The sequence below is a fragment of the Geospiza fortis genome, unplaced genomic scaffold, assembly GCF_000277835.1.
Source record: "Geospiza fortis unplaced genomic scaffold, GeoFor_1.0 scaffold162, whole genome shotgun sequence".
Taxonomy (NCBI): Eukaryota; Metazoa; Chordata; class Aves; order Passeriformes; family Thraupidae; genus Geospiza; species Geospiza fortis.
In genome coordinates this window covers 1,112,590-1,140,111 of record NW_005054316.1, presented here as the reverse complement: position 1 = coordinate 1,140,111, position 27,522 = coordinate 1,112,590, and the positions used below count along the sequence as shown (strand labels likewise).

The window sequence follows — 27,522 nt, the reverse complement described above, 5'->3', positions numbered from 1 at the left end:
ATATATGGCTGATGCCATTTCTTTTTTATATGTTGTATTCATAGCCATATGGTCAGATTTTTATATGGCTATGGTCAGGAAAGAGGTACTATCATGATTTCATTTATTCATTTGGAAGAGGACTGGCTTGTATATATATAAGTATTCCCCACTGCTGTTCCAGAACACTCTACTTTTCTGCATCCAACAGTGACGCAATACCCTACCAGCTCTAGACTTGTGTCTGAATTTGGCAACAAAATTGCCTTGGGATATGTTGTATGCAGGTAGATTGAACCCTTTCATGGCTGCAATGGAAATAACTCTGCTTCTGACAACTGGCTCATTAAATTAATGAAAGCAAGAGGCTGTATGATTTAGCTTTGGGAAAGGGACTCTTCTTCCTTAACTGGGATGTGATTATTTTGATGGCAGAATCACTTTGCTAATGTTCATTTTGTTTTCATTTAGCAAATTAGAACATCATTGTAGGATAATTTCATTTTTTCTCTTCAGTCAGTTTAGGTTGAAATTATAGAGTAAAACTAGTTGCTAAGCTACTATGTCACAGGTTGTGTGGAAGCATAGCTTGAGACCAAGGAGGAAGAGATATCTTTTCCTGAAGTCTCCCTTTTGGTTTTCTGTTTGGCAATTTAAATTTTATCCTAAAATATTAATCCCTTCCATCATAATTCAGTATTTCAGGCAAAGAATCATTCAAAATTCAGGGAGACAAACAGGAGTATGACGAAGTAATCCTTGAAATCTGAGGTACTTTTTTGCAATGACATCAGAAATGGCAGAGAAAATTAAGTTTGGGGCAGCAAAAGTCTGAATATAAGTCAAGAAAGCAAATGTCTGTCAATAATAGGTTATGTGAATTCATCTGTAATTAAAAAAGAAATTAGTGTCTTTTACATGAGCACTAATATATTCCCCCAAAGGAATTTCAGGGTAAGTAGAACCTAGTGTTCCGGTTGAGAAAACCATGAGAAAAACAACACCTAATCTTGTGCGTGTTTTATCAATGTCCTTTGAGGTAATCTTTCCCTTTTGTCTCTTTTGAACATAAGATACACTGTCTTGTGCAAAACACATGGAAAATTTGACTGACTGTGACCTCTTTTTATTTTTCCATTTCTTTTCAAAGAGTTATGTTAGAGCATTAATAAAGTATGCTAATGAGGAATCTATAGAGCCTCACATCTGTTTCAGCTGGAAGCCTTTCAACTGAAAGTATTTGAAATGTTTTTCACAGCTAAAAAAAGCAAAACATTTATTTATAAGCAATGCATTCTTCAGGGTGTAAGTTATACTGTGATTTGTGTAATTTGCAGAGTTTATTGGAAGCCCAAAGATATTTGTTTTGCATTTTCATAGTTTTGAGTGGTTTGCTGTGCACTGAATGTGGTCGTTTCGCTACCATGTTTTCTATATCTGGCATGCTTATTCTAGCTCCTTCTGAACTTACTTCTAAGCTCTTTCATGAAAATAAAACACCTTTCCTGTGTTAATAGTTGCATGGTTTTGCTTTTCATTGTTTTAAACTGAATTGACAACCGAATGTGCATGGACAATGAGTTTTGTAAAATATGTCACTGTCATCAACATCACCATGTTATATGAAACAAATTGTTTGCCATCAACTGTATTCTCGGGGATGAATTAGATGTATTTGATGTATATGGCATGGTCATAGCTCTATGCACTGGCACACAGAGCAGTCAGTTCAAGGTCTTTCCATTCCTTGTCAATGTGTGGAATACAACCTGCTAAATGTGGTGCAAAACAGAATCAAAATAATTTCCATTGGTAACTTCAGTTGCTGTTAATATCATGCCTGTGGGATGATATTTTGCCCCATGGGAACAGGAAGCAAGGGAATGCTGCCAGCGAAGTGTAAAGTAATTTCATTTCAGTGGTAGGGCTGAAAGGTGGTAACATCACACACGCAGTTATAAACATGAAGCCATTGTCAATTTATCACTTTATTGCAACTGATGTAAAGCATCGTCATTTCTACAGATTTCTGTAAAACAATATGCAAATGCTTCATGCACCAACATTTTGATCAGTTGGTCTGGTTTGTTGTCTCCTTCTAAATACACAACTGTGAATGCTCTGTGCTAAGGAATGGATAGTAAGGCAAGTGAAAGACCTGTTGTGAATGTGTTGCTTTTAGGTCATGTTTCACTTTTATTTGCATCAAAGATGGACCTTGAAAAAATCATAGTTAATTTTTTCCTTGGAGTTATTGACATACTTGATTTAACTAAATATTTCTAGAAATTTTAGAAAGTACTGTGGCCATTACTGAATCCAGCCCATTCTCTTACAAATGTCACATATTTGAAGGTATAAACAATATGCTGTGAAGTAATATGAAGGAATATACTAAATGTAAGTGAATTTACAGAAAGAAGAATTGGTAAGAAGTACTTATTTTCTAAGGCTATAACATTTTTATAGAAAGACATTGGGATCCAATTTCAGTGGAAGCAAAACCTTCAGCTTTTTTACTCATAATTTGGTTAATTAAGTATTTGGCATGAAGAGATACAGATGATTTAAATATTATAGCTACAAATTGTGTTGGAAGTTAAGATATAACTAAAATTTCTGGAAAAACCTTTAGTAAAGGTGCCTGTAAAATATGGTAGATTTTAAAACCTTTATAACTGTACTAGTAGCCTGTGTCAAACAATTCTTAGGAAAATTGGTCTTATTTATTTCCTGCACTTTACAAATTTAAAAATAATTGCAAAATATTAGTAGATGGACTTAAGCAGAGTAGATTTAGTTCCAAACTTTTGTAATCCCTGCTCTTAATACTGACAGAGGTTTCTCACATTTCTTACATTCTAAGTCTGTAACTAAATTTTTCAAACATTGCTATAATAATTGACAGTTACAGCTGTTTTCATTGAATCAAATTTTAGGATGTTCATATTAAGTTCTTATTTGCTGTAATGTCAAAGACCAATTCTTTCAATGTGTTTTTAATACTTTGATCTAATTTTTGAGGTATCCAAGTACATGTTTTCTTACAGTTTCTTGTAAAATGGTTTTATTATTCTCATGTGAATTTTAGAGATTTCAACATGAGTTAATTGGTAATGTAAATATTTCGCTTTGTGTAGCTGTCAAATATAGAATAATTCAAGAGCTTTGGTGTCTAACAAATTCTAAGCTGCTTAGTTATTTCTTATGTGATGTTATATGAAATAGGCTTCATAAGTTGTTCTCTTAGTTGTCAAAGCTCCAAAACACGCCTCTCATAATCTTTAGAATTTTATCTTAAAATGAAAGGAATGGAGGAGAAGTCACTGTATAGCTTTCAAACTGATGTGCTATTCATTTAAGACATCAGCTCAGGATAACCCACTGCAAATGAAATGTGACTGTTGCTTCTAAGCCACAGCTTCCTAGTGAGAAGCCTTCTCAGGCTTCAGGTTTTCTTCATTGAACTGAAGGTTGTTCCTGCTATACTGACACATAACATGTAATGGAAAGGCAGTCTTTCATATTTTAACACCTACCTTCCCAAGCCTGACCTGTGAGAAATCTCCAAGAATCCCTGGGTTTGGACAGTTCTCTAATATGATACCTAAGTTTAGATATTGACAGAACATGTGTATGCACCTGTGTATTACTCTAAGTTTTCTAATATAGAGAAATATTAAATGTAGGACTAAACCCAGGGAAAACAGTCACTGTTGCCTTGAGCAGCAGTGTACCAGAAGGAGCACAACTGCTCCCAGATCTCTCTGTAAATGCTGCAGCAACAAGGGAGATACTGAACTCTGATATGACAGCTACTTCTTGAAGTCAGCCACGTGCAGCAGGAGCAGTCAGCATCACCTCTGCCCTGTTGTACAGCTGAAGTGAAAAGCCTGACATTGAATGCTCTTTCTGTAGATCTCCATCCTGTATCTTCCATTTTTCTGTTTTATGTCTTTTGCTTTGTACAAGGTATCTAGCATGTTGCTGGTTTTCATCTGCGGCATAAAAAAATGAATTTATCAAAAATTGTAAAACTTAAGCCAATGTGAATGCAAGCAGGGTTTGGTTTTTTTTTTGTACTGAGTAATGTTAGTCAAAAAGGGCTTAGCTGGTGAAATATTCCTGTTTTCTTACTGCATGTGTAGGCAGTTTTTTGTTTAAACACAAGATGGCACCATTGCTGTTGGAATAGGTTCTTATTTCTCATTTACATTTAAATTATTGAGGTTTCTGACACATTAACATATGTTTTGAAATGTTGGGGGTTTTTTGCATAGCACAGTAATTCACAATTTCCAGTAATGATATCCTTTTTAACAAATCCTGTATCCTCTTGTCCTATTAATGAGGCATAGTTCAGTGTGTGTTGAAAATTGTCTGACAAATTTGTTTTATCTTACCAGCCTAGTTCACACAGCTGGCCATTCACTAAGGAACAAAAAGCTAAAACTGGATCAGCTCTCAGAATCCAACACATTTATCTATACTTGCTATTACATGTTATATTATCCGTAATTTTGGATTTTTTTGGTTTTTTTGGTCAATTTTCTCCCAGTTGTTAAGATTGTGCCAAACGTATCTATTTGAAAAGCCGAGAGTGACTGTACTGGCCTTCAATTAGTTAAATAGGTTATTTACACATAGTGAAAGCTGTTAAAAGCCAAAAATAGCTCCAGTTATTTTCTGTGTACATATTTGAGGCTTTGTTCAGGACCTAAGCTATTATTTAAAAGTCCAGCAGAGAAAACAAGTGTTATGAGGGATGCCCATCCTGAAATTCACTATTCCAAATGAGATTTCATTATGTCTCCAGAAGCTGATTTAAGTTCAAACTGACAGCAAAAAGATGGGCTCCTCGTCACTACTGCTGTTGTGTACCCTGGTTTTCTGTTCCTATCTCTGAGCTCTGACCTGAAATAGGAGTTGATCTTGTTTGGAAGCAACCCTTGGCAGAAACCTCATTTAGATGAGTTTTGACCTCACCATTAGGTTAGCTATTTGCCAGTGCTAAAGGAAGGATGAGGGTAGAAAACACATAGTCAGGCTGCCCTTTTCAGTTTCAGCCTGCACTAAAATAGGTGATTAGCATTTCTGCCTGAGAGTAAGTAATTTCAATTTAATTCAAGCATAATTTTAACATTGACACATAAAGGAAATTAGAAGATTATTTCTGGAGTCTTGTTCTCAAATTTTTATGATGTATTACAGGAATAAAACTGTTCAACCATTCAGATAACTAGAATTTGCAATATTGATGAGCATAATTGATGATACAGTGAAGTATTTCACTTTTGGAGGAGTGGAACTAACTTTAAATCACATGTTGTTCTTCAGGGTATGAAGAAATTGGAATGATTTTTGTTAAAGTGATAATTAGAATGAGGTAACTCCAATTTTAACAGAGAAAAGCAGCAGAATTCAGGCTGCTTTGAGAGGTATCCATTACAAGGTACTCCTAGAATTATGAGGCTAAGCTCAGTATCTACTTTAGGAAATGAAGTGTTACCCATGCAAGATCATAAAAATGATATATCAAAGCAAAAGCACATGGCTGAGAAATAAATTTAGAGTGTAGTCCTGGTCTAGCAGATAAACTATATCGAAATAATTCCTTCTCCAGTAATTACTGAAAGTAAGATGAAAGCGGTATGTATGCCTACTAGTTTATTTGTGATGGGTTTTGTAGCTGCATTTGTTTGTATTGTACTGCAGTTTAAATGGACTGCAAGATTTCCAATCCTATAAAAATAATTTCTAAGTCAGGGATGAGTTGAAGTGCTGTTTTTCACTTGAGCAGTATTATCAAAATCTTTCTGGTTTTTTGAATGTGTTGCAAGTGTTTGTACACTGCTGATTTTATGATTATTCTCTGTAATGTCTTCATTGTTCTCAGGTTGTGGATTTTCTCTCAGGTAATTAGCTTTTAACACAGGTGCATTAATTTTAGTGTAATTTCAAGTTCTTTTTTTTTTCTATTTTAAATGTCTCAGGTTTGATCAGAAAGTAGGGCATACGAAAGGGGGATGGGATCTTAACTTTTTGTAAGAATCAGTGCACATCCTTGCAATTCTGACCTCTCACCTGAGGATTTAAAACTTGAGGTTGAGCCAAAGCCAAATTCATCCAATCCATTAAGTTCTGCCTGAAGCCTGAAGAGAAATCAAGCTCAGCAAAGTCACATGATGCTGTATTTAGGGATTTTGCTGTCTTCCATGATTTAGTTTGTACCACTCACTTGAGGAGGTGAGGCTCTGCTTTAGTGGAAATCCTTTAAAGTACCTCAATGAATGTAATAAATAATTATGTATTAAATATTGCAAAAAGAAGCAAATAAGGACCAGCAAAATTATGTTTATTCTTTTTAAAAAAAAGATATACTTCACTTTTCAGCAAAGATGTCCAGGAAGCTAAGTTTGCCAACTGAGTTAAAGCCTGATTTAGGTAAGTTTATATAGTTGATTTTATTTTTACTAAATCTGAATGTGAGTATGTTAAAGTAAGAGGCCTGAATTATGTAAGCTATCATGAGTTTATGTTGCATTTATCTGAAGTGTAGAAATAAAATTTTAATTCCACTCTTTTTGGGGACTCTCAGGCACAAAATGTCATTGCTGTCATCATAAGGTAAGCCTGCAATTCCTGTATATGGCTTATCACTCACTTTATCAGTAGTGCTGTGATAGCAAAACCATGAATAAGCAGACAGCATTAGGAAAACTGCTGCTGCCTTTTTAGGACCATCTGATACACTTTAAATTGAGAAATGAAATATCTTAACTGGATATGTTGAGGTGCTCTCAACAAATAGTTGGGAATAGTTTTATAAATGTTAATTGTCTTGTGACCACTCTCTCTAAAGTAAAGCTGTTTGGATGGATGACCAGTCTGAGAATTTATTTTTCTTGAAAATGCACCGTAACTTTTTAAGGATCGGTTCAGTTATGAGGTCTGTGGTACTAAAGGTCATTGTGCTGCCTAAAACAATGTACAAATGAGTTGGTTGGTGTTTTTTTTAATACTTTGACTGCCAGCTGTTAGATCAGATCCTCCAGTAATAAATGCAGCTGCCTTCTGCCTGCCACAGCTTGCTCCTCTCTCCGCAGCAGAATTGCCACCACCAGCCCAGCAGAAGACAGCCAGGATCAGATGGGAGCTGTAGCATTGTGTGTTTGCCAGGTGCTGCTGCTGTCAACAAGGGGAAAAGTCTGTGGCACTAGGATATTCTCAAACTGAGCTGGACCATCCTGATTTACAGTTACAGCTTGCCCCTCTCATAGAAATGTTAAGTTGGAAGCAATTCTCAGGGATTCTTTATCCAAGGATTGGCAAGGATCCTCTGGCAGGGATAGAGATATTTTGACAATTTAACCTCTGATCTATTCATGAGCCTCCAATAAAAAAGATTTTAGAAATGTACCAGACAAAGTTTCAATGTTGTGTCATCTAATTAGACAGATTTCCTGTTATTTAATTCAACTTCCTTGCTTCCATATTAACTTTTTCTTGTTCTTTGCGCAATAAACAGGGATAACACATATTCCCTATCTTTGCTAGTCATTTTTTATGCTGTTGAAATCTGTCATCATATCTCTAATTTCATTTTTACAGAATTTTTTTCTTTGCAGAATTCAGTTCCTTCTTTAGGTTATGTTATCTAAACCTGAGGTGGCTTCTGTTAATCTCCTCTGGAATTGGAATTTGTCCTCATCTTTCTAAGCTCAGTGTCTGGAACTAGAGCAATTTGACTGTGACCATGTTGGCACAGAAGAGCTGAAGAATTTGACGACTCTTTTCAATATGTTTCAGTTGTTCCATGCTATGTTCACTAATGGTTTAGGAATAATTTTGGTATAGGGTGAATTTCATACTTGGCAAACTGGAATACATTTATACTTAAGTATCAACCAATTGTAATTCTGTTGTTTTACTCACATTTCTTTGATGGCAATAATTACTTGGAAGTGTTACTTTTTCCTAATGAAGACTGGTGAAAAGTGAATGCTGAATTTTTTTCAGCACTTTCCAATCTTGAAAGAGTTACAGTGTTTTCTACATCACTTAATATTTGCTGCTCCTTCTACTGAAATAATGGAAGAGTTTTTTTGTCACATCATTTCTGATAAACTCATAAAATGGTTTGTACCTTCTGAATTGCAATAGCCTTTGGCTGGTTTTGACTTTGCATGTATGTGAATATCTGTGCTTAGAAACCTCATTTTGTTCTGTGTAAAATTATTCTAGGTTTTCAGGTCTGTAAATCACTTTCTTAAGCAGTTACATTTAATTTTGCTTCTATCTTTTCTTGTAGTGATATTGTTTTTGCGTAGTGTTCTTCAGTGTTGGCTTGCTTGTATTTTTGTCACTTATGTGGCCATATCTGTGGGCTGTAGGAGACGACTGAAATGCCTTTCTCCTAAATTCATTATCCTCATCATTGTCTCTCGTTTCTTTCCATGGCTTCTTGAAACCTACTCTTTCATGATCTTGTTCTTTCAAATTTTCTGTCTTTGGATCTTTAACTGGCTCCTCTTCCTCTCTGAACAAATAAAATCTAAACTATGTGTTTCTGTATTTATTCTCCGCTTTCTAAAACAGAACTTATCTTGATCATACCCTTGTCTGCATTGTACCATTGCTTTTCAATGTTCTAATCCAGTGATTAAGACGCTACTGCCATAGGTGCTATTCCTTGCTTTGCTTCCTCAAAAGAGCCTCATCTTTCCATCCTTCTGGTGGTGTGTAGTGATTCATCACTCTGCTGTTCCTTCCTCTTCATCTAAATCTAATCCATTTACAAACTTCTTCCTTGACTTCAGGATAAGTAGGATGAACTAAAGCAGTTAAACTTTTAACCCTGTGTTCTCTCTTCCGAATGGATTATCCACTCTCAAAAATGCCCATGTGTCTGACAAGTTAGTTTTCCTCGGTTTTCTCCTGTCCATTTCAACACTTCTGAAATTTGTACACATGTTCTTCAAATCAAATAGCTAGAACACACAAATGCACTTGTAAATCTATTCTTATTACAGTTACAGTATGATTGATTATATTCAGACTGATTAATCCATATTAAAATTGAAAAAAACCCCATGAAATTAATAAATACTCAAGCCTGAAAAAAACAAGTATCATAAGAGGTGGTGGTCATTAGAAGACTTATAAAAACAAATTATTGTTTTCATTGTTTTACACTGGATTTATTGTTTTTAATGTGAAAACTAAGTATGTCAACATCTGATTGAGTTAATTCCTATAATCCATGTTTTATATTTGACAGCTAAAATTCAACAAGACAATGTTTTTTTTCTATCCTTGTTGGAATGAGGAAATTCCTCAGAAGATTCACTGTGCTAAGTGGATGTGTGTATTTAGTCAGTTGAAATCTAGTATGTATGTTTTCCAAATGCATGTTAGATATTCTTTGTAGAAAGTTTTTCAATAATTTAATGAAACTAACATAGTAGTAGTTCCAAATAGTACATGGTTGAATGTCGTTCTTTAGCTCTTAATCCTGCTTTAAAATGTCAATTGCATCTATACCCTACTGAAAAGATTTTTTCAGTTATTTTTTTTTTAAAGCATAATATAAGTTGCATCCAACTTTTGCTGGTGAGGGCTGTCTTGTGTTAAAACTTTGCAATTATAATAAATAATAAATAAGAAAGTACAGCATTAATATGTGAATGCATAGATAAATTCAGTGTCTGCTGATGTATCAGGTATTGCCACACCTACAGATAGCATGTAGCAAGAGTGGAGCAGCAATTTACTTTTGTTAACATTAGAATTCACTTGTTGCTAAACAGTGAGCAAGACATCCAGAAGGGCTTTAGTGCTATTACTGGCACTGTGCTACAGCATTCCCAGTGGAAATCTTCAACTTTTTAGAGCAGTACCAGGTGGCATTTGGTAGCATTTTTTTCCCCTCACTAAAGTTTGGGGGTGTGTAAGTAGCTTGTTAGATCTCCTGCACACAGTTTCCTAAAGTGGAACAATATTGTGGGTCATTACAGGTCCCATGCTATCATGCTGTGCGGGTGTCACTGCATTTCCTAAAGTAAAATAGTTCTATCTTCTTAAGATTAGTTAACTGTGTTGAAAAAAACACAGTTTTCATCTGCTCAATGAACTAATTGGCAGAGAGGTTTGTCATTCAGCTTTTTAAGGGAGTACCACTGATAACTATTATTCTCTGGCTCTAGAAGACAAAAATATGCCTTCAAATTGTTCATTATAATTACCTAATGGCAACCTCTGCAACAAATATTGGGTGCTTTGCTCAAGAAATGGCTGGAAATTGGGGAATAAGGAGATAGGACTTACGAAGGATAGGGGTACAAAAATCAATGGCATTATAGTTAGTATACAGTTGATGCTAAAGAACAAAAAACAATATTAAATTCTCTTAATCCCTCCAATTTGCCATTCTTTTTAATTAATACTGGTTTATTTTCAGATGTCAAAGACAACTCTTTCAGTCGATCCCGGAGTTCTAGCGTAACTAGCATTGATAAAGAGTCACGAGAGGCAATTTCAGCTCTTCATTTTTGTGAGACTTTCACAAGAAAGGCTGATACATCACCTTCCCCATGCCTATGGGTTGGGACCACGCTGGGTACAGTGCTTGTCATTGTACTGAATTTACCCCCAGGAGGAGAGCAAAGATTTCTTCAGCCAGTAATTGTTTCTCCTAGTGGTATGTACACAGCAGACAGGCTAAAGTATGCTTTGATAAAGTATTGTTGCCGTTCTTCCTATTTTTTAAGAAACTGTTTGGGATTTTCTTTTCAATGATTGATTAATTTAAAATATATATTGCATTGATTTAGCTGATAAGTTTAACAAGCTAGACTGGTTACTTTGTTACCAGAGTTTCTCACATTGGAAAAGTGGAAAGTGCAATTTCATAAAATAAAAAAAATATAACTTCAGTGTTTAGTTGCTGAGAAAGCATTTGTATTTGTTAAACAGAGATAGCAGAAGAGATGAATAGTATCAAATGCTCACTTTATTATTGTTTTTTAGTCATGAGGTAAGAGTCAATCAGTTTTCCTGCAGCAAAAAAAGGGAGTGCAAACTAAGGCTGTAAATTGAACAACTAGCTTGAAATATTAGTGATAATTATAGTCCTTTGGATTGCTGTGAAAGGTCTTGGATCTTGATTTTCTGATGCATAGCCGCTGATTTTGTTGTAATTATGTATTAATGGTTTATTGGATAGACTGTTAGTCATAGATTTAGCTTTCCTGCTACCACTGTCTCATGCAGAACATGCTGCTCTAGTCCATTTTGCTACACAGATGGTATCAAACATACAAATTGCAATGCCATTTGATTTTAGGAATGATGAGGAGTGGACATCTAGACCATATATGGGATTTGTGCCCATCGAGTGAGGGATTGGCAGCAGTGGTCAGATTTGGTAACATTTGGTCATAAAGGCAATTTTGCAGGCTAGGCAGTGTGTTTCCCCTTTGGATCTGCAGCATAATCCTTAAAAGATATTGCTTTATATTTTGGACTTAGCAAATGTTCATGTTGTTACTTATGTGTAAATTAATTAAAGTAAAATAAAATTGATTTGCTAAAGGTCTGGCCTACAGAGACAATGATTTGAACTGTAAGGAGGGAAAACTAATTTCAAGCTAGAGAAGTGGATTCAAATGTGAACTACAGGGGAGAAATAAAAAAACCACACATGCTTGTCTCTGAACCAGTTGAAGGAAAAGGTGGTGCTCACCTTTGACTAGTAACATTTATTGTTAATATTAAATATACTGTGTACTCATCAGGAAAGAATTAAATAAGTTGCATTTGTGACACTGAACTTAAGTACAAATACATTTCCCTTGAAGTTAAAGAAAGAGTATGCACCCACTTTACCCTTGAAAACTGGTTTAACATTTTCCTGATTACATTTGTGCTTCACTGGTTTTTAGATCAATGCCCAAGGTTTGTGTACATCTGTTTTGCTAGGGAGGCAATCTGAGTTCTTCTTTTCATTCTCCTAGCTTCTTAAAGGAATATTTTGTAGCTTGGAAAGCAATTTAGGAGAACTGTTTTAGAAATGTGCTCAACTATTCTTTCCTAGGAACCATCCTGAGGCTAAAAGGGGCAATCTTGAGAATGGCTTTTTTGGACACCACAGGATCTTTGGTCCCACCAGCGCATGAAACCTGGAGAGAACACCATGAAGATAAAGATGAAAAAGAAAAAGCAAAAAAGCGACGACCTGTCTCAGTGTCCCCTTCTTCCTCTCAGGAAATCAGTGAAAACCAATATGCAGTGATATGTTCAGAAAAGCAAGCAAAAGTTATCTCACTGCCATCCCAGAACTGTATTTATAAGCAAAATATAACAGAGACTTCTTTTGTTCTTCGTGGAGACATAGTGTCGTTGAGTAACAGTATCTGCCTTGCATGTTTTTGTGCCAATGGACATATTATGACTTTTAGGTAAGACCTGTTTGATAGTAACTTAAATACAAAAAGAAATAGTCCTCTTCTACACAGAAAGGTTCCTTTTCCACAGGATGGTGAATTAAAAAAAAATTACATTCACTCAGTGTTAATGATTCTCTAATACTTGAGCCTGAATAATTTTGATTGCACATTTCTGTTATTTATGTCTTTAACACATGAAAAAGTTTACCACTTTAGCTCAAGCTACACTGATTCAACACACAGTTCCAAACAGGTGATATAGGTCCATGACTTTAAGTTTGTCTGAAAGTTGAATTTACTTCCTGATGGAGAAAAGTGCCTTGAGTCAGACCTTTAGCTTGCACCTGACCAGAACTCTGCCTATTTTTCTGCTGCTGTTTGCATCACACTCATGCCTCAATATTTTCTTGTGTAGCTTGCTTGTGCCTTAAAGGCTCAAACCCAGGCTATGAAGGCAAGATAAACTGCCAATTGTATAGTAATAAGTAAAGTAAGGGGTTTAAGTTATGAGTTTAAACATGTTGTTGTTGTAGTAGTAGTGTTTAAATATCCTTACAGGTTACCTGTGTAATTTTCATGTGCTTTATCTTAAATGTTTCTAAGTGCTATTTTATTCTGAACCAGCAGTGTGTATATACTTAAACCCTTGCACCTGCAGTTTAGTTGTGGCCTGATGATAAGATGAATATAGAACATGGCCCTATTACGCCAGTAAAGTTCCTAAAAGATTATTTTAAGGTTGCCAAAAGAAGCTTTCAGCTTGGAAAACTCTTTTTAAAAAATACTTCTTTAGGAAGTTGTTAGGAGTAAAACTAAAACTGATACAATCGAAACTTGTTTTTTAATTGTAGTATGTAAGTCGGTAACTCCATTGGTGTGTATCCCATGTTTTATGTATTCTAAACAACTCTAAAAAATGCTGCTCACCTTGCAGGGCAAACCAGTATTGTTTTTCCTAACTAAAACTAAACTTATGTTCAGATACCATATATTGAAACAAATCCTGTCTTCTTCAGGATTCACGTTGTTCTCTAATGAACTCTACGTAAGTGGTAAATTATAAATGCTGAATTGTTTCCTTGTGTGGGGAAGTTGGATTCCAATGCTGAGCTCCATTTTGTAAGCATGAATTGCTGCTGGAGATGGACCTTATGTGCAGTTCATGTAAAGTTGTCAGAGCACTGTGTCATACCCAAGATGCCCAATACTTAACTACTGATAAAAATTCAGATAGGACTTAGTAACAAACAAATCTGTAACATAAATGATGAAAATGCTCTCATGGATATCATGCTTGGCCTATCTGATCTGATGTTTTTGTTTTTTGAAGCTGTAAGAACGTTTTATGCTCCCATTGATCTGAAGCAAAACACTTCCCTGTTACTGACTCTCAGGAATATTCTTATTTTAGACATGCATGGCAGAGGTGTCATATCTGGGTGATATGCTTACAAGAGAATATTGCGTTTTATTTCTCACTTTTGGAACTTGCTTCCAAAGGCAATCTCAGCATCACACCAAAGAAAAAGAAAAAGGCAAAACAAGGCATCCTGATACTGTTGTAGTTACTACATCTATTTTTGGTTTTAACTTCAGTTTTCCCCATTGGCTGCTTTTTTAGTTTTTAGAATTAATAACCTTATGTGGATGATGTCTGCAGCAGAAGCTGTTTGTTGTATTATTGGGACATTGGCAGCTAACAACTATTGTAATTTTTCTTCAGAAGACCTTTGTAGGGGATGTTTGAGACAGTGGTTTATTTTGGCTTCTACTTGACAAGAAATTAGGTGTTTTGTCCCTTGCATTTATTATCACTTTGAGGGAGAGGAATGTTTGGTAGGGGAATATTGCTCTAGCCCAAGTGTGCTATCTCTTCTTCAGTAGATTGATACAGTAAGTTCTGCAGTTACATGTATAGAATCAGAAAATATAAGGTAAGCAAACTTTGCTCTAAGAGGACTTTCTCTTCAACATCTAGTCAGAGAAAAAAGGGGGACTTAATTCATAAAATTGCTTGAAGCTACTGTATTTTGCTTTCCTTTGACAGCACACTCATTATATTTCTAAATTTTCTTGAGGAGAGATCTTTTAGACTTGTATTTTTAGTCAAGGAGACATTATTAACCTGGGAGAAGAGACAGGATGTTTAATTGTAAACTCTTGGTACATACTTATCAAAATACCTTGGTAATTGTTAAGTAATATCTAATTCATTAAATACTGAATTTGTGATTTACATGCTCAGACTATAATTTTAAAAAATGCTTTTAAATGCATCTGGGATGCAGATGTTTAAATTTCACTTTTGAGGTGCTGCCTTGAAAAATCTGATATTTTGAGATTCTGTAACGTCATTAAAGGATACCTGTTTATGTGGTATCATGCAGATGGTGGAAAGAAAAAATTATGTATTGCAGTTTAAAAATCAGCCATTTGATCAATAAGATACATTTCTCCTGCATTTAATGGGGGTTTAATTCTTTTCTTTAAGTTTGCCAAGTTTAAGGCCATTGTTGGATGTATATTACCTGCCACTCACCAATATGCGGATAGCCAGAACGTTCTGCTTCACTGATAATGGACAAGCCCTCTATCTTGTCTCACCAACTGAGATACAGAGGCTCACCTACAGCCAAGAAACATGCGAAAATCTTCAGGTAATGAACTCTTTTTAAAAAATCACTTTTGTCTTAGATACGTTCTGAGCTGAGCATTTAGGGTTTTGTGCTTTGATTTTTGTTTTTCCCTTTTGTTTTCTTTCACTGTAGAGTCTGATTCTGAATTAATCACTTCTACCTTAAATTTTTGTTTCATCCATCCTATTGTAGCTGAGTCAGTTTCTTGCTTAATTTCATTTTGATCAACAGGAAATTTCCTCCTTTAACATGCACTTAAAACTCCCTTGATCAGTTGACACTGGGGGAGGTGTGTGCTGACACAAGTGGGGAATGCCAACTCAGGATATTTGAAGGAAGCTATTATGTTTCAGGGGTATTAACAGCTTGAAAAATTCTCAGTCATGCTTCGGGTTGGTAGTTGTATAGAATAATGAAATAGCAGAGTTTCAGGCCCTACTTTCATACTGCCATGTGTATATAAGTATTTGTAGATGCAGTTTCAATAGAACAAAGTCAGGAATCTTGCCCAAATTGTAAAGGGGCAAATCAGCTTTACTTGAATGCATTTCTTTGCTTCTGAATTCCATGAGCTCCAAGCTTGTAACCATCAGAAGCGGATAGTTTGGACAAATTTCTTACTATGTTTTTATTTTTCTATTTCTTACATCACCTTGCAAAGACAGATGCCCCTTAAAGCGTATTTCTTTTGAAATTCAAATCCATTAAACAAATTCTGAAAGTGAAAGAATAGTCCATTATTTTTAATACTTTATGCCTTGTTATGTCTCTTTTTCATTGCAAAGGAAATGTTGGGTGAGCTCTTCACTCTTGTAGAAACACCAGAAGCACCAAACAGGGGGTTCTTCAAAGGCCTGTTCGGAGGTGGGGCACAGTCACTTGACAGAGAAGAACTCTGTAAGTTATTATTAATTGTTATTTTTCTGGTATTTCTTCCCAAGGAACCTAGTGATCCTTGGTGAATGTATTACCTGTGTTCATAAAACATTACCTTTGTGAAGAGGAGAGTGAAATAGGGAGTGACAAATATTTTTTTCATAGATTTTGTGTTGTACAACCTACCAACAAGATCAGAAAAGCTTAGATGTTTTTTTTTTCCACAGGTTCTTTTGGCTCATTTATTCAGCAGTAGATGAGTTTTGTTTTATAACATTTTGGTTTTTGTTTTATAACCATTTCTTGTTTTATAACCTTATTTTTATTCATCTTTATGAAGCGTGTAGTACTGGCCATGATTCTGTCTATGCTGCTTTTGGAAAATTCTATTCTGGACAGTGAGAAAATTAAAATTTCACTCTACTTCAGTTATTTGCCAGATTTTCCTTGTTTTGTGTATGCAGAGATGCCTTAGAAATGACAGCAAGGGCAGAACTGTATGATATTTCAATTCAGTCCTCTGTTTATAGGACAGTAAAATTCAGATTTGGCAAAATTTTCATTGCTTTATAATTTTTTCATTGTTTTTTGACTACATTTTTTCTTTACTGTGGTGGCATTAAGCACTTTAATATATTTAAGGAAAATAGCTTCCATTTATTTATTTAGATATTTGCTAGATGCAACGCCATATTAAAAAAAGCTTCTTTTTAAGAAACTTTTTCTGATTAATGTGAAATGTATCTGTCAAAATGGACAAGGTGCCCTGCCAATCCTTTCTTTTATGGTGGTTCTTTTGATCTCTACAGAATAAAAATTAGACTTCATCTCTTGTGCCTGTACATTTTGAGCAACTATCAGCTATTTAGAAGTCACTTTTTGTGACGGTTTCTTTTTTGTGTGTTTTTATATATATATATATGTGTATGTAATACTGTGGAAGGTTGGTGAAGTATTCCAGTAGAGAAATTTATGTGCACAAATTATAATTTAATAAGAATAAGACAGAGGAAAAACACCATGTAACTTTATAAGCGATCTCTTTATATCATGTCAAGTTTCCACCATTAAGTTTTGGCTTGGATCTTTAGAAAGAAAATAGTATTGAATAGAAGGAAAAAATCCTAATGAATGAAAAAAAGCCTGACAGAGACTTCAATGACAATTCAAAAGACATTTGAGAATATCTTTAAAGTAGCCATATTTACCATAAGGGTAACAGCAGAATCTGTAATAAGTGAAATTATTTCTCTTATTTTGGAAATTCCCAGAAAGATGTTTATGGTTGTAATTTAAGTGTAAATTATTCTTAATAGAAGCATAAAATCAAATCAGAGAGTCTTTAAATACTGCATCAAAATGTATTTAACCAGTTAATATTATTTTTCCTAGAGGTAAAAAAGAAGAAAATATTCAAACAATATTTCACTGTTTAAAACAAATACTTGTATTTCTGTGGTTGGTGCAATTCTGCTTGAGATTGGTATATCAAGTGTCTAGATTGAACTGGGTGACTGATGTGCCATTAAGAGCAAAGTCAATGTAGTCAGTGCTATCACTGGAGTCTGGAGCTGTTCAGCTGACCTTTTGTACTGATTTGTTCTTACAGCCATACTGTCGTTTTACATTCCTTTTCCTTTTTTTTTTTTTCTTTTTTGCAAGGTTTTTACAATAATGGTAGCATTTTTACAACAATGGTAGCATTGACACCTAATCTTCAGGTGTCTGCATGCTTCCATCAAAAAAAACTTCTGCTGGTGGAATCACTCTGGCTGGCTTACATACCAGCAAAGCTCTTCCAGAACTAACCACAACTTTTCAATATTTCAATACCCTGCTTTGTCTGTTGAACTCAAAACACATTCCTCATGAAATAAGCTATATTTTGCTGGTGAAGTGGTTTTTTTAACAATTCTATTGATGAACATCAGAATTTTAATTTCACACTTGAGCTGTGAAGAGCTTACAGTTTTATAACCTACCTGGAAACTTGAAAATATGTTTGAATGCCTCAGTTCTAAGGTAGAAACATCTACTAACATAGAGTAGTGAGCGTTGCTCAGTCATACCTAAAATAAGCTGTTTGGTCTCCATGCAAAGAAATTACACCACTATATAAACTAGTTTCAGTGATATTTATGTCGCAATGATAGAAGAACTTACTATTCTGGGTTTTCTGCTTTTGCAAATGCCTCCAGTTGGAGAATCAGCATCTGGGAAGGCATCGAGGAGTCTTGCCCAGCATATTCCAGGACCTGGGGGTATCGAAGGTGTCAAAGGAGCAGCATCTGGTGTAGTTGGTGAACTGGCACGAGCCCGGCTGGCACTGGATGAAAGAGGACAGAAACTGGGAGAACTGGAAGAAAAAACTGCAGCTATGCTTTACAGTGCTGATTCTTTCTCAAAACACGCTCATGAGGTATGTTAAACTGAACATTAAACTGATTGTCAAATGAATGCAAATTCTGCAAGTGACTGAGTTCTGCCAAAGGCATGTTAGAGGTATCTGAAGGGCATGCAGTATCATTGATAAAGGATACTTCCCTTTCATCCATCACTTGTCACTCCTAACAATTAGGTGCTCATTGGAAACAGCCTTGTCTCCTGGCACATTGCTCTAGAGCATGCAGTCTGCTGGAGTGGCATGTAAGCTTCTAAATGTGCACCTCAAACCCCATTACTGAAAAAATTACTTATTGTCACTGAATTAATAAGAAGAGTAATGTTTTATGTCAGATTCCTGCTCTCCTTAAGAAAGGTCCTGTTGTATGCAAACCCTCTGAGTGCAACTTTGTTTTCTCCTCGGTGACTTCCACAGAATGGCTGTTCTCATCCATTTTCATGCCAACTTCTTTCCACACCCTAAACTCCTGTGCAACCTCCCCATTCTCTCAAAAATGTCTTTTTCTGAGGCTAGGTCACCAGCAATGATGCTACCATTAGAAAATTCATCATGCTAAACACTCAGTGTTTAGCAATGTGTTTGCAACTTTGAGAAGCCTTGCTAAAATCCTTCTTTCTCATGCTGCTTTGTAAAGCATATTATTTGTTTGTGTCATTGTACATTTTGGTAGATTACAGAAACAGTAATTAGAAATTTCTTTTTTTTTTTTTTTAGATGATGTTGAAGTACAAAGACAAGAAGTGGTACCAGTTCTGATGACTCTCATCAATCACATCTGTTTAATTTTGTCCTGATGAAAAAATCTTGGTTTTTCTTTAATTTTGGCAGGACCACTGAAATTTAAAGGAGTATTCACCATCGGATACTGTTGTTTCCTAGCACAAATGACACACTGTTTTACCTCAGTCGTGGCTTTAACTGAGGAGCTTTATATCTAAGAAACACACACGAAAAAAAGAAACTTGAGTGTTTCTTAGCTGTTGGTTAGCATAAAGTTAGAACTGAGAAGGTAGCTGGAACATGTGGAAAAGAGAGTAAAGGGAAATTGTGGTGAGATGGGCAGGGGCAATGCAGGGTCAATCCTGTGTTAATATTTCATATGCCAAAAGTTTTTGTGCTATTGTAATTGCTGCCAGTGTTATACCCTCCTGTAAGGAGAGGCAATAAATCAGGGGTCCAAGAGCTGGAATCGAGCTGTTTGTCTTGCTGGACAGTAGCTGACTTACAATTACCCTCTCTAGGACTTGCTATATTTACCATTATTGTTGAAGAAGAGTTGAAGTTTCCTGTCACTTCTTTCATTTAAAAAGCTGGAAGCTTGGAAGATTTCTTATTGAAAATTGTATACATAGTTGACCTGTGCATAGTCTTTTCTTGGACCCCTGATCTAGTATTCTTGTATTCACATCATATTCTGTGACGTGCAAAACAAAAGAATACGTAATTTTTGCATTAAAAAGTCAAGTGAATAATATGACTGGAATGTGTCATGCTGGGAGTTTTCGTTTGTGTTATGGCTGTGCAATGTGAAATGTGGTAACATCTTCCTTGTGGTAAGAATTCTTCAACTTCTGTTCAGTTAAATATTATTTTTGCCAAAAATAGTTATTGGTTCAGGTTGTGTAATATTTAGAATTGGCTGTGGGTTCCATTCATGCTGTGAGTTTTTATAAATGTTTAACAGAATGTATCTTTACAGCCATTAATTGAAATAGCTGAGATAGTTTTGCTCAAGATTTAAGTTCTAGATGCCCCTTTAGTCCTTTACTATGAAATCAGATAACCTTGGACTCAGGTTTTCAAACTTTTACACACCATGGAGGTGCTGATGCATGAATAATGGCAAGCAAGCATCTAATACTTGATAATTGTCAGTATGTTTAGCCAATCTCTAAGTTCTGACAGTAGCGCTATTTTACAAGTACCTGTCTCAGCCCCACACAGCACTAAAGACACTTGTCCTAAAGTTTGGATTTAATCTCTAAAGCAGTGTTTTCATTGTAAGCAGTGGTAAAGTGTGCATAAAAACTTTAGGAATTGCTGAAATAATGTTCTGTTTGGGTGAGGTAAATAATACAGCTGAGCTAACTTGTTAATGGCTACTGCACTAAAGCTATATCAGTGTGAATAACCAGGGCTCTTTTTAAAAGAGAGTATTCCTTAAAATAAATGCTTGCATTTCAAAAATTCCTTTAGACATTTTTCCTCAAATCAGGAATAGTTGTTGACTCGTTTTGTTTTATAAAAGGGAGTACTTAGAAACTGATAGGTCTGCATTGTCTGAAATTAATCACTTAGGTTTGCTTCTCCAAGCGTTGCATTTTGTGTACTTTTTTCACAAACTTCCTGAATGTTCCCAAAGCAAAACTTTGGTTATATTTGTATTGTGAAGTGATGTTGCAGGTACACAGATAAGGCAACCTTACAAAACACCTCAAGGATGCAAAATATTAAAGTTACTTATGGTTCTTTAAATCACTTTTCAAATGAGAGGAAAATATGTTTGGGCTTTGAAGCACAAAACTGATAAATTTTCTCACTTCAGGTAGAGCAACATTTTAAAAAGACAGTTGAATTGTGTTTCCAGTAAAAGGGCATGCTCTACTATGCCCACTGCTCAAAGGACTTAAAAAATAAGAATGTGACAATTCAAACAAGCAGTATTATGATTTCTTGATAGGTCTGTCCCATAGCTACTGAGGCAATGTTTACTTGAGTTGCTTAACTCAGTTTGCCATGCATGTTAATTTATTTTTTAGTGTCTAATTAATGCCTATTTAACACCATTTTGTGAGACATCCAGGTAGAAGAAAATAAGATAAACCACTATCCATACCACATCCAAAAAAACCCACCCTGGCTGACGCTTTTCCCCTTCCTTGTCTCACATTTATAAATTGAGTTGACTCATTATTATTTGACCTGCTGAAAATAAAGTACATTTCAGGGCAACAGAATCCTGGGGAATTAATCTGGTCAGGCTCTGGGGGAGAGGATTGAAAAAGTATTCTTCAACAAATTATGGTATCAATCAATGGAAGATGACCTTGGCTTGAAAGGAAAGCCTACTTAACTTTCTCATCAAGATGTATTTGACAACCACCAGCAAGCAAAATAATCAGAGGCAATGAGAGACCATCTGGCAGTACCGGAGGTGTAGTAGCTTATTTGGTGTTACAGAATCTATTATAGTTGAATCTTTTCTGGTACTTGTGTTCAGGGCATGCTTCTGGATAGGAAGAATAATGACATGGTTGCTCTTGAGATAAATACACAAATGGTTCTTGGTCAATAAAAGGGGCTATGTACAATTTTAGTCTAAAATGTTACCTTTTCCTTCCCAGTGGAAGGAAGGCGATCACACACCCATCATTGCATCCTATTGTGCTATTGGTGGTGCACCTTTTGTACAGCAAAGTGTATTGAAATCCTTGTAGGGAAGCACCCCTGGTTTTTTCACTAGCATTTTAGTTGTGTGACATTTTTTAGAGTGTCTGGAAAACTATAAAATACAATTGAGCTATTACTTTTTTTTTTAATGAAAGAAACTACCTGCTGCTACCTATCTGTTTATATGTAGTGTGTCTCATTAGGAACTGTAAACTGAAGAAGCTTTTCTTCACCTTAGTCCTGCCAAATCGTAACTTTTGAATCCTGGTATGTGTAAATATGTGTGTATTCCAAATCAGTCTGAAAATGTTACACCACAGGCATCTCCAGTGATTTGTTCTTCAGCAAACAGTCAGTTATAAAGTAGAGTAATATATAGCTGTGTTCTTTGTCTGTCTTTATGCAAAGTTTTTGTGCCTGAGGTGGTACTTGCATGGCAGGTGATTGGAAAGCTACATCCAAAGGAGGATTTTTGGAAGCAAGTTCATTTGCTTTTTTTTCCTTTTAGTTTTCCTTTTATTTTCCTTTCTATGTTTTGTTTTTGGGTTTTTTTAATTTGGTTTGTTTTGGTGGTGTTTTGGTTTGTTTAGGGTTTTTTTGAGGGGTGGGAATTTTTGTTTGGTTGTTTTTGTTTCTTTTATTTTTCATTTTTGCTTAATTAATGGCACTGATCTTACCTGAACTTTTAAACTTGAATTTTTCCTGCACTTTAATTCAATCATGGTATTTTATTCCTTAATTTTGTTTCTGCATTTGTGCAGTTCAGGTTCATTATTTGTATATAAACACACATGTTCAATAAAGACTTTAGAACAGATTACTTTCAGGCACCTTTGCTAATTATGTGATTTATTTAGAATGTGTGTTTTCTTAGCAAAAGATGTATATACAATATAGAATCTAATGAAAGGCACATATTCTGTGTCAGCATTCAGTTTATAACTTACTGCAACACTTTCGCATTTGTTACTAGATAATACAAAAGAAATCTGTTATATTTATACATACTGCTTAAGAATATACTTTTAGTTTTAAATAATTTTTATATGTACACTTCTACCTTTAATTTTAAAAAGACTTACGTTCAAGTTTTAAGTCAAAGTACTTAAAGTATGTATATTATCCATAGAAGTTGTTTTAAGCTTATGAATACATTCATATCTCATATGGAGATGATACAATTACTAAGCAATTAAAACAAATTGCCCATTTTGCTTTGCAGAAAATAATCAGTTATTTTTACCTCCCATTATGAACATCCTTGAATAATTCTCCAAGTATGGAGCAAGAAGATAGAGAGTCTAATATTCAAGTTTTCTCAATAGCTGCAGTCCATGGCTGACTGGTTTTCTATGGTTTGGGTTTTTTTCTGGTACACATGAGACACTTTTTTCAGCTCTATTTCTTGGACTTTTAAAATTCTCCAAAACTGAAGTGAGGTTTGTCCAATAAACATTTTCTTTGAGTAATCTGCGTATTTTGATTATACATCAGCTCTTTACATGTAAATCAGGGTTGGTTTTTTTGTGGGTTTGTTTTGTTGGGGTTTTTTGTGTCTGAAACATGTTGGAAAACTTAAAAGAGTCTGTGGCTGAAGTGCCCACTACTTTCCGCTTGTAGTTTAACATGCCTGGGCAGGCACTGACTGCAGACAGTCCGGTGTGGGAGGGAGGGACTGCAATGCCTTGCCTCCCTCTCCAGGTAGAAGGGCAACTTGTCACTTCAATCTTCCCTCGTGCCAGCCAATTTCCTCAGTAATTGATTTGAGTCTTTTTGGGTGGATGTTGATAACTTTGCTACTACCACAGAATCTTCAAATACTCTGTAGACAGAAATTATTGATGCTTGAGGGGTGAAAGTGAACAGAATCAGGGGGAAAAAGGGTGTAATGTAGGTGAATCAGTTAAACCATTTTTACTTCTATTTTCATTGAAAAGCTGACCTGGGCCGATTTCTTCTTCTTAAGCCCATTATAAAGATGTGCTATATATCTACCTTTTTACTGTTTCAAACACGATGAGTGTACTGTTTCTGGGTTCTTTTCTACCTTATAAAGTTTAGACTTAAAGATGTAGGCATTAATTTTTTAAAAGTGGAAAAAAGGGAAGAAGAGAAATGAGGCAGAAACACCAAACAATCAAATGGAAGATGTCAATCAGTATTTCTTTTAGTAGTTCCATGTGCACCTAGAAACATTTAAGCTAACCTACAGCTGTAGGTTACTTTGACACTTGTATTTTTTCTGTTAGTACCTAAGTTCCATATTACCAGGCAAATAACTAGAAGTTAAACTGTTTCAGTTGAAAACATGTAAGAAGTTGTATGTGGATTACCACTACCATTCAGTCATAGTTGATGGAAAGGGAGAGGGGTGGGAACATGTTTTAAATATTCCCTTTTAAAACAGAATTGTAAATAAGCAGTACTGTGTTATTTTAGACCTGAGCTCTGCTATCTGTAGTGGTTAGAACTAGGAAAACATGCTGCTTTCTAGTTATGCTGCTGTTTCATTGTACCAGCACCATGGGGGAAAAAAAAATACATCCGTAAATTTTTCTAACATTGCCCACTCCTGGGTAAGCATGCTTGATGTGTAGCAGTTCTCGTTTCTGTATATGTTAGTGTGTACATGTGTGTTTTCTTTTTCCCTTACGTTCATTGCAACTTATTCTTCAGTTAAGTCTTGCTGAGCCCCACTAGCTCTTCTGAGGATGATTACTGGAATATGCATTTTTAGGTAGGGTTGCAAATCCATCTGTCTACAAATATAGTTTCATATGAACTGCAAACTGTACTGTTACAAACTCAACTATGTTAGATTGCATAGAGTTATTTTACTTACATGTACTTGGACTGAACTATGTCATCATAATGAAGTTAAAAAATTAAGTATGGAATATTTTTGTAAATAAAAATACCTGTGCAGCTGGTATTTTAAATTTAAAATGTATTATACATTAATGTTTCAGGAAAAAAATGTTCATATATGTGTATATGAATGTGTCATTATGCTGAAGGGCTCTTGATTGGGCAAAATAAACTATTCAAATCTCTCCTGAAATGATTGTAGCTTACTCCTTTTCTTCCTGACCAGTTGTTTTTCTGCTGGCTGGAGCAGCAGGAAGGTGTGAGTTGTGCTTTACAGCAAGCAGAGCTGCCAGCCTGGCTGATGAGGAGTAGCCCTGAAGGACCCCGAGAGGTGTGAAATGCTTCATCTGCAGTGATGTCCCCAAGCATGTCTAAAAACATTCTGAAATGTGTATACTGATGGTGACAATGTGAAGTCCTGTTATCTTTTTAAGTTACTGGAAAAATTAAGGTCGTTCATTGTACAGACTCAGTAAAGCAAAGTATTTTCTGTACCGGCATTTTGTCTCTTAAATGAAGAATCCAGTGTGTAGGGGGAGAAGAGATGAAACTGCTGTTTTTTTCTTTGCCATGTTTACAGTACAGCAGATGGATTGTTCTCTTGGATTGAGGCTCAGCTTTGCCACAGAACAATTTCTAGCTTGCAGTGTTATTAAATTTGCTGTCTTTTGCTTTTGGGGAGAAAGGGAAATACAAACAACCTGACTTCGTAAACATACTCTCAATGGTGGGGAAATAATGGATCCAAAGAGAGGCTTGGGCAGTAAATCTGAGAAGTGAAATTGCTGTACCTTGGAGAAATTTTTGGAATCTCTTGATGTCAAATAGCAAAATATTTCACTGTTGGTGGTTTTAGTATGTCAGAATACAGTTTCATCTGTGGGAAAAGTCTGCTAGTTCCAGACTTGTTTTGTTTTTTCTTTCGTATCTGATGGTTACACATAATGAACTGGATGCTCTGCAGTGCATGGAGTTATAAAAAGGATAATGCATTGGAATGAAAAAATTGTTTTATCTTCAATTTAATTGGATTCAATATATTTGGAGCTGTTGCACTGCCTCCAGCTACTCACTAGGTCTGGTAGTGTCCAATAAAAGTAAAAAAGCTACAGTAGAAGCAGCTACTTCCTATGGGTACTGTAGGACTGCACAGACCAATGGACTGACAAGAGGGGATTGCCAGGGTGAGGTTGCAAAGTGAAGCATTTTCATTCAGTGAAACTCAGGATTTGATAAGACCTATATTAAAAATGTGGTTCCTTTGCACATCATGTGCTTCAACAGATTTGGTGCCAATGTACTGTAAATTAAATGCATTTAAGACCCACAGACATATGATTATATGCCCATCAGCACTTTTCTTACCCTGATTTTTTAAATTGGGAATTTTCACCCAGGCAGGGTCACTGAAGCAGCCCCTCCTTGTTGCCACTGGCCTGTGGGGGCTCAGTGGTAATCCTGATCTTGCCTGCTCCCTCCTCCTGCCTTGTGCACCTGCACTGCTCCCTTGGCCTTGGGTCAGCCAAGCAAGAGGCACTGTCTGCTTCCTCTTGCAGGAGGCATCCCAGCCTGGCCTGAGGAAATGGGATGTTTTCCCCCACAATCCTGCACTGAGGTGAGCCCACAAGAGCAGCATGGCAGCAAGCCCCAGTTTTTCACCTCCTAGTTTGCTGGCTGATTTACAATGTGTAATTAATGCTCCCTCAGTGAGGGCTTGGGAGCTTGCATATTCAACTCATGATAGTAGCAGACCTCTGCTCAGTTGCTGTAGCAAACAGCTTTCTGTATTTGCCAGCCAGAGGAGACAATCTGGGCTAAGGCTGGTGCACAGGCTGCTCAGAAGGAAGAAGCTGTATTCACCCCTACTGCCCCTGCTGAGACTTGGGGAACACTCCTTTAGCCTCAAACATTCCTTTAGAGCTGTTTGATTCCAACACTGTTCGGAAGGGCTGATGGAGGACTCTAGCAAATCCACAGTCAAGACAAAAATTGAAAGGTTGAGGGATTTTGGAGCGGGTTACTGCATTTTTGTACCTTGCTGCAGTCTCAGTGTGAACAGGACTTGTTAAAGAGTTGAGTGTTTGAAGGGGTGTGCAATCGAAATGTCAGACTGTGCTTATATTTTGATAAATTTAGGAACTCCTCTGCCTAATTAAGCAGACATAATGAGAAATTTTATATAATTCTGGTTTCTGTGGTGCAAGGCACTCCTGGAAAGAATAATGTGGAATGCAGTCTCCCATAAGAGAGTGAACAGAAAACAATTTCAAGTTGGTATCCCCTAATTCTCCTGTCCACCTGCAACTCTCTTAGCACCACTTGAGTTAAGCACTTTTTACCTGAGTGTTAGCATCACCTACTGACTGTGGTGCTTTTTCTTCCAGGATCTCCAAGGACTCAGCACAGTGGTCCAAGGTCTCCTGAGACTTCTCTTCCGTAGAGTTGCTGTCTTCAGACTGAGTATGCACGTCTGTTGTTCAAGATGTATGTCAGAACTTACTATAAATCTATAGAAGGAAGAACTTCTGTGTTTGTCTTTTTTAAATATGAAAGGATTAGAAAAAGGACTAATCAAGGTCATTGCATCATGTTTTCTTTTTAATATGCTCAAATCCAAAGTCAATTCTAGCTGTGAACTTAGAGGCCCTTTACCTCCCATTTTGTCTTTAGCAGAGCAGTTATTGGTTGGGTTTGAGAGTTCCCAACCACTTCACAGATTTTTTCAAGACATTCTGGAAATTAGCTCCTTATTCTACTGTTTCAGTTAAACCCCTTTAGAAAAACTTGTTTTTACACATTTTAAAATATAATGTGTAGCCAGAGTAGGATCCATAAAAGTTGCAATGACTTCTACCACGTTCCCTCATTTTTAAAAGGCCAGTAGTTGGTTTGGGTCTATGTCTGACATGCAACTCCTTGCTCT

At 35.9% G+C, this 27,522-nt stretch overlaps 1 protein-coding gene across 1 annotated transcript in view; it reads left to right on the top strand.

Moving 5' to 3' along the window:
• Positions 1-24,792, top strand: part of STXBP5 (syntaxin binding protein 5) — a 122,649-nt gene extending 97,857 nt beyond the window's left edge. Inside the window, exons 22-27 of the mRNA XM_031056239.1 lie at positions 10,439-10,678; positions 12,074-12,437; positions 14,917-15,082; positions 15,847-15,958; positions 18,136-18,356; positions 19,056-24,792. Coding sequence (XP_030912099.1) covers positions 10,439-10,678; positions 12,074-12,437; positions 14,917-15,082; positions 15,847-15,958; positions 18,136-18,356; positions 19,056-19,097 — 1,145 coding nt within the window. The 3' untranslated portion in view covers positions 19,098-24,792. The remainder of the gene's footprint in view (positions 1-10,438; positions 10,679-12,073; positions 12,438-14,916; positions 15,083-15,846; positions 15,959-18,135; positions 18,357-19,055) is intronic.
• Positions 24,793-27,522: the final 2,730 nt, after the last annotated feature.